At 46.1% G+C, this 8,127-nt stretch overlaps 1 protein-coding gene across 1 annotated transcript; it reads right to left on the bottom strand.

Moving 5' to 3' along the window:
- Positions 1-254: 254 nt before the first annotated feature.
- On the bottom strand, positions 255-1,143 carry LOC131003932 (3'-5' exonuclease-like). Its single transcript, XM_057930502.1, has one exon. The coding sequence runs from the start codon at positions 1,052-1,054 to the stop codon at positions 401-403; it is 654 nt and encodes a 217-aa protein (XP_057786485.1). The 5' UTR covers positions 1,055-1,143; the 3' UTR covers positions 255-400.
- Between the last annotated feature and the right edge of the window lie 6,984 nt (positions 1,144-8,127).

The following is an 8,127-nucleotide window of genomic DNA, read 5'->3' as shown; positions in this document are numbered from 1 at the left end:
TTCTTGTAACGTATAGTATCTCGATCTTCTTCCAAAATGTTGATTTCTACTTCTTATTGACGCACGGATTCATTTCTTTTTCGTAGACATAAATGACTATATCACACTTCCCTTTCGCATCAAGAAGGAAGAATAGATAGTTTCAGTATGTTCTTGAACACAACGCGAGTTATAAGTGTAGCCCCAAATCCAAATTCCGGCAATCACCCCAAAACACACATACAGACAAGAGAGAGAGAGAGGGTGGCAGAAGAAGGAACGCATCAATTGATCATAACGAAGTAGCTGGTTAGGCAAAACACATAAACATCAAAATCAAAAGTCTGTTACATCAACCTCCACTACCAGAATTAGAAACACTAACGCATGCGAATGGCTGTATTCCTAAAAGCTAACCTGATCAGTCCAATCCATAATCACAGGCATTCAGAGCCCTCCCTATCTCGAACGACACGAACGCATCCACGGTCGCGTACTGCACCTGCTCGGCTGTAAGCCAACGGTTATCCCAGCGGCTCATCGTCACTTGCCGCGGCTTGTCAAACTCCGTCTCCAACACAACGACCGCCAGCCTTTTCAGCCCCGCGTTCTTTAGCGAGTTCATGCCGTACTCATTCGCCGCCAGCTCCCGCAGATCCACGTACCCGGCGTCGCCGCCGATCTCGTAGTCGTTGTACAGCTTCCCGAGGTCGGATTGGATCCCGACGCCGACGAAGGTGTAGTTCTCTTCGGAAAGGAAGTCGGCTAGGGTTTGGGGGATGTAGCGAGAGTGGTAGATCTGGTAGACGAGGCAGCGGCGGCCGACGCAGAGCTGAAGCGTGGCCACGGGGTTCCGGCGGCGGCGTTCGGAAGAAGGGCGCCATTCAACGTCGAGGCCGACGATGAGGCGGTGGAGGCGGCGGCGGTGGATCCACTCAACCTCGTTGATCCACTCGGATACCTTATCCGGGGAGGTGGTGACAGTGGTCGAGATGGAGTCGTCGTAGAAGTAGACGTCGTAGGTGTTGTAGCCCTCCGATGACGGTACGCGGTGGTCCTGAATCGAGATCGCCATTGTTAATGAGTTGAAACTTACTGTGTGCGAGTGTGTGTTAATTGGAGCGGTTTTTGGAAATGAAAGAGAAGGAAGAAATTATAGTAGTATTTGCGTTGTGTCAAGTGTGTGTTAGTTAGTAAATGCGCGTGAATTCATAAAGCCAATATTTAAATTTTGTTTGGGATCAAACCAACTCATTTATTTTTTTTCTTTTGCTTATCTTATTTAGTGAAATTTTTATCTATATATAGTTGCACTTATAACTTTTAAATATGAACTTAAAAATATTTTTAAATATGGACGATCTTGTTAGAACCGACATTCATTAACAAAAGAACAATTCTATCATTTGGTGTTTTAAATAGGAGAAATGTTCAAGCATGCATTTGGTGTTCTAGAGGCTTTTTCATCCCACATATGTAAATTGAATCACCTCCGACTATGGTCGGTCTTCCTACTTTCGGGTGTTTTTGTGATTTTCATAATAAAATTGTCTCATTATTTGAAAAATACAACAAAATAAGGAGAAATGTTATATTCCATACTTACATTTAAGTTTTAACTCACGTTAATGTTGTTCTTTTTATTTTGTATATTCATTTTGATTCTAATAACTTGATTTGTTAATTTTCTCTTTAACTTTCAAACAAGTAATAGAAAAAAGTAATCAAACTTTGATTTTTATATAATTTATAAAACTTATAATCTCAATATATATGAACTATTAAAATCAAATAAATGTATAAAATAAAAAGGTAATTAACAATAATGTAGATTAATGTACGGTAACGTTCCTTTATTTGATAAGGAAAGTAGTACTCCCTTCGTCCCAAACGAAATGTCCTGTTTTCCTTTTTGGGTTGTCCCAAACGAAATATCATGTTTCCTTTTTTGGCAATACACTCTCTCTCTATACTTAATATTTAAATAATTTTCACCAACCCACTTTATCTACTTTATACACATTTCTTAATCTCCGTGCCGAAAAAAAATGGGACATTTCGTTTGGGACGGAGGGAGTATTTTTTTTGTGAAGATGTGTATGAAGTTTGTTTTGGTTGTAGTAGTCCAAGAAAATGCAGTTAAAATTGGTGTTTAATGAAACCAACACCTAAAACTATGGAGAAAAACCATGAACTATACCTAGTGTAATGACTGGAAGAAGACGGAGTAAAGAACAATCGGAAATCTTGCACGAAAGGAGAAAATATCAGTTGTATTTGAAAATGTGAGATAGCGTAAAAAATAATACACGAGCTCGGGCCCTATTTATAGATTTACAAGCAGAGGGGTAAAATAGTAAAAACATCTTCGGTGCATGCGTCTTGCGTGATGGAAGGGTACAATGGTAATTCCGATAATACGCGGGAGACCTTCCCGCGCGTTTATTGGCTCCTCTGATGAAAATGTCTTCTCTGGCGAAGGCGTCTTCTCTGGTGATGTTGACATCTCTGGCATGAAGGACTCCTCTGGTAAACACGTCGTCTCTGGTAAAGGTGTCTCCTCTGGCGATGGTGACTTTTCCGGCGCGGATGACTCCTCTGGAGAAGAGGGCTCCTCTGTCAAGAATGACTTCTCTGGTGCGGATGACTCCTCTGGCTAGAGTCATTCCTCTGATGGATGAAATCCTTCTGGTAAAAATGGTTCTTCTGACCCATACGGCTCCTATGATGAGAGTGATTCCTCTGATTTGTACTCTCTCCCTACTCTGCATATATTGCTCCTCACCAACCACTCCCCCCTCTAGTCTGGTTGAACCGGGTATTCTTCGTGTTCGACCAATGGTGTGTTATCAGCATCAACACTTTGTTGTTTTCCTTGACATCTGTAAATCATAAAGACATAAGCATTTTGACATTATGAGAAAATAAAAAGAAGCCCTGTAAATTGTTCTCTGGCGTTTTTGTTACTCCCGCCCCCTGGTCTGGCTAGTTCACTCTGGAGAGATGCAACCAGCCAGAGGACTCGCCCGCGTGGATGACGTCATCCGCATTAAATGTCTGCCCAGTCTACAGTATTTTTCCCGTACCCCGAGGTTACTTTTTAACCTTTGCGTCCTTTCGCCTTTCCGTAGAAATTCTCATCCGTTGATTTCTTCCGTATGCCACGTGCCGTTCATCCCGCGTGCTGGTGGTTACCCGCGTACAATCTTACTTAGCCGATTCGAACTCCCCTTTTTTCACTATTCTTCTTCTCCAAGTTTTCCGAGCGAATTTTCTGCATTTTCCGGCGATTTCCTCACTGTTCCGGCATTCTCCCACGACCCTTCCGCTCCAGGTTTTACCGTCCATCTTTCTCCGGTCTAGGTAACTCGCGTATCCTCTTCACTGCAATTTTGTGTTCAATCGTAGTGTAGTGGTATAACTGTTGGTGCTCTGATTGAGCGTGCTAGAAACCCTAGGGTTGGCATCTGACAAACATGGTTTTCGTACCTCAATTCCACATGTTTTGTTGTCATTTCCCTTCATGTTTTGCTTGTGAATGCTTGTTTGTGCCTGAATATTTAGTTTTATGAAGATTTGATATCTTTGTGTAGTTTTGGAGTAATTTCAGGAAAAATAAAGGATTAATTGGAGGATTTTGAAGATATGATATTGAAGTACGTCTCGAGAGGAATCCGTGAGTGCAAACGGCGACCAAATCCGAGTCCGGACGAGGGAGAACGGAGCAAAACGAGCGGCCTGCGCAATACGCCCAGTAGCCCGCGGTCACCACCCGCGGCCGCGGGGTGGGACCGCGGGTCAGCTGCCCCCGACTCAGGAGACACCCGCGGTCACCACCCGCGGCCGCGGGGTGGGACCGCGGGTCCCCTGACTCTCCCCCACGTTTGCCGGCCGCGGGCGCGGGCCAGGACCGCGGGAAAAGGGCGGAGCCTCCCCAAGTGGGCCCCAGTCGGGTTTTTCACCCCTTAAACCCCTTTCTCCCCCTTTTCCTCACATTATTCATCATCCCCAACCTCATACTCACCCATTTCCATCTTCCCCAATTCATTCACACCAAACCCTAGCCTCCATTACCACATCTTTTACCAAGATTGAAGGCATTGAAGAGGAGAGAAGATTGAAGAAAGCTCATTAATAGGATTTGTCACTTCTTACTCTCTCTTTCATTTATGTATTTCTTTGATTTTGGTTTGTTGTTTGTGAACATGTTTGGATAAAATCCCCCATTGGTTTGGGGATTAGGCTCATGGATGACGTGATGGATTGATTATTATGCTTAATATATGTATTGATTATTTCCTTGTTATTATCTTTTCAAGCCCTAGCTTTAATTCTTGTATGGATTGTTGGCCACTTTCTATGCATTTCTAATTTGTGATTTGAATCGGGAGAGGATAATCATAATAGATTAGGAGCTTGAAACATATTGACTCAATAAACCGGGAGGTTGAGAGTTGGGTGAGAGTTTACCGATCATTTGTGCTCTTGGGAGTTATAGGTTAGAAGTTGACCGGGGACGGCAACTATGACCCGTAATCTACAGTTTTAGTCGTCCGGGAGGGGGCTAGAACTAGTGGGGAGATCACTCTAGATAAATAGGAATATCAAGACTAATATTGAGCTAATTGAAGTCCATTGCTAATCCATCGTTGCCTAATCCCTAAACCACCTTCATCACTTAATTAATCCACTTTATTTGATTGTTCTTATTTTGTCTTTGAATTTGTTAGTTAATCAAACCACTCACCTCCTTGTTTAGTCTAAATAGCTCTAGCATAATGACTTAAGGTAATCACTAGAATTTGACTACTAATCCTTGTGGAATACGACCTTGCTTCCCTATGTTGCAACTACACCGTATACTTGCGGCGTGGTGAAAATAATAGCGAACAGCATCTCCCATCATGGCCTGCACCTCCGCCCCTCAACCCTCTCGCTCGCCCTCTCCTTCTGCCCGAGACCCTTCATCTTCCTCCCCATCGCGGCAAGATCTTGAAAATCTTCCTTCCCCCTCTGTTTCTGACGAATCTCAAACTGCACCCCCTCCTTCTCCACCTAAGAAAAAAGGGAAAAAGCCCCGCCAACCCCCCAAAAGTGTTCCTCCATCCCGCCTTAGTGTCGCGGAGGTGGAAAAATTGAAAAGCAAATGTAGGCGCCCTGAAGGTTTGAAGTTCGAGGCCTTCTCTAAGAATTCAACGCCTCCCGAGAGCCTTCACCATCACAAGTTGATAGTTGTTTGGAAAGCCCAGATAGAGGCTGGTTTAAGGCTCCCTCCCCCTACCTTGCTGGTTGACGTTTGTAATTACTTTCACATCCCCTTTTTTCAAGTCGCTCCTTCTGCTATCCGGAGGTTATATGCCTTCCATGTTTTGTGCCGGGCTAACGGTGTTGGGGACACCGCCAAGCTATTTTGTCAGACCCAGACCCTTCGCATGCAAGGCAGTCCCTTGTATAGTTTTGCCTCTCACCCTAAATATCCTACTACTTTTCTTTCCTCCCTGAATTCCTTGGATAAGGGCTTCCTGAAATATTATTGTTATGTGCGCACCCTTTTCGGCAACTGGCGCGATTATGGTGCTTCGGAGCTGGAATGGCATACAAGTCGCACTACTTATAAACCAGCCTCTCCCGAAGTCCCTTCTACCCGTGACCAGAGTATTATAGCTCACCTTAATGCTATGAATAAGGCCCAGCCTCTAGACTGTAGGTACCTGGCCGAGAACAATTCCTCTCTGGCATATAATGGTCTGTTTCCCCTGTATCCAGAGAGATCAATAGGTAAAAAATATACATTAGAAAACACATTAGCTTTTGTTACCCTGCTTTTAATGATGTGAAATTTTGGTTTGCAGATATGTCTTGGAGATCGAAATGTGGGGACAATTTGCCTGACACCCCTTCTCTTGCTGGCAGCGGAGCACATGGCCCAAGCGGTTCTGCTTCCGGAACAAGTCCTTCGGAGCAGCCTGCTGGGTCCGAACTGATCCCCATTCCCCCTGTAGTTGAAATCCCAGAGGGGAATGTGGAAACCTCGCGCCCTTTTGATGCGGAGGAAGTTGATGCGGGGGCTCTTGTTCACAGAGGTAGGCACTCCAGTGCTGGTGATGCCGCTGGCACCCATGAAGAGGATATCCAAGTCGTGGATATTACCGATGAGGTTCCTTCACCTGATTCGGCTCCCGATGCCACCCTTGCCGATCTTACGAAGAAGAGGAAGAGAGGTTCCCTGATCTCTGTGGGTGAGAAGGAGAGACAGGAGGGCCTAAAAAAGGCTGGCAAGTCCTCAGAGCCAGCGAGGAAGTCTGCTGGTGGTGTGAAGATTCTCCCTCCTGCTGGGGACAAGGGCAAAGGGCCAGCGAAGAAGTCAGCTGGTGGTTCCAAGGTTCTCCCCTCTGCCGGTGGAAAGGGTAAAGGCAAAGCTGTGGTGCCCTCGGCTGCTGAGTCAGAGGATCTTGTTCCTGGGCCCATTTCGAGTTTATCGGGTAAGGAATTAATTAATGCGCTGATAGCTCGTGTCCACTCGGAGGACCAGGAGAAAGTGGAGAATTTGTCTCGGGCGTCCCTGGCTACTCAGCTATGCCAGCTAGCTCTTCAGGTACCCTGCATATTATATCTTTGCCATAAAAAATTCGAGTTACTAACCTCTCTATTATTCTGTTGGGCCCCCCTCTGTTTGCTTGCAGGTGGAATCACGGTTATGGGGTGCTGTTAAGTGCATCCATGACTATGATATGGCAGAGAAGGAAAGAGAAAAAGAGCAGGCAGAAGTTGCCAAGCGCGATGATGTTGTTGCTGGAGTTGTGGAGCGCTTGAGCAAGGCTGAAGCGGAGGTTGTTGAGTTGAAAGCTAAATTAGCTCAGGTGGAGGTGGAGAGAGCGTCCTTGGCCTCCGAATTGTCGAGGGCCACAAAAGAGGGCCATGAATGCCTGGCCAGGTTCAAAGCTGGTTATGAAAGAGACTACGAGGAAGCCAGGCGGGGCTGGAAAAGGATACTTGTGGAAGCTCAGAACCGCGCGTTCGTCCTGGGGGCTCGAGATCAACGCCTGGAGTATTTCTTGTCTCCGCGGGGTCAACACTTCCTGGGGTTGATGCTGGAAGGCACTCTGGAGGCTTTCAAAAAGACTCCCGAATACTTGGAGGATTTTGGACCCCTCTTTGCTTATGTGATAGAGCAAACAGCTTCCAAAGCATTGGAGATGGCGGGGGCCACCCCAGAGCAACTTGCCACTTTGAATTTCAGAGCCCTGATGGATAACCTCCAGGATGAGGAGATAAATAAGCGGATGGGGATCCCTGCGCATTCTCCAGAGAAGCCAGAGTGGTGGTACCCAGTACTAGAGAAAGCCATTCCCTATTTTTCTCTTGGGATTGGATCTGACTCGCTGCCCTCTACTCCCGTGTATGCACCTGCGTTCTCTGCTTCCCTGGCGCGCTTTGTGAACCGGCTGCGGGATCCTTCTGGCGGGAGCTCCCGAACATTTTCCCAATTCGGCCTGGAGCCTCCCCTGCCCTCTGACTTAGCGGCTTCTGTCTTCACCGACTCTGCCTCTTCCCCCGCTGCGGTGGAACAGCTGTTCGACCTGTACCAAAATGAGGATCTGTATGTGCAGGAGGCTGCAAAGTTGTTGGATTTGGGAGTTCGTCTTCCTCAAGTGAAGGAAACTGGCCTGTTGCCCGTGTTCACAGAGAAAGCCGTTTCTGGCCATGCTTCTGCCAGTGGTGTTCCTCCCCCAATTTCATCTGCCTCTGCTCCTGTCTCCTCTGCTGCTGCTCAAGCTGCTTCTGTTCCTCCCTCTTGATGTTCCCCCTTTTTCTCCTGACTTTATCAAAAGGAAAATTTTGTAACTCTTTAATTTGTACCAACTGAACACTTACCGCCGGTTTTTGATGTACATCTTTGCTTCTTGGGCATGCTTTAATGAAATTTCATTCCCATGTCCGCTTCTTTCGTCTCTGTTATTTGTGTTGTTTTCGCTGCTTGTTGAGGTGGGACTTATATTTCCGTCTTTCCCCTATTGATTTGAGTTGACTTGTTATGATTGTTGTTGATGCTTCTCTGATCCCCTCCCTTGGAGTTGCTTTAATTTCTGCTATGAGGATTCTGATGATTCATCCGGCGAGGATTTTGATGATTCCTCTGGCGAGGAT

Source organism: Salvia miltiorrhiza, chromosome 1 (assembly GCF_028751815.1).
Source record: "Salvia miltiorrhiza cultivar Shanhuang (shh) chromosome 1, IMPLAD_Smil_shh, whole genome shotgun sequence".
Taxonomy (NCBI): Eukaryota; Viridiplantae; Streptophyta; class Magnoliopsida; order Lamiales; family Lamiaceae; genus Salvia; species Salvia miltiorrhiza.
The sequence above is the reverse complement of the archived record's forward strand: the minus strand, read 5'-3'. Positions and strand labels throughout refer to the sequence as shown.

Excerpts from the sequence above, each read along its gene's own strand:
- LOC131003932 (XM_057930502.1), bottom strand. The coding sequence starts at position 1,054 with ATGGCGATCTCGATTCAGGACCACCGCGTACCGTCATCGGAGGGCTAC.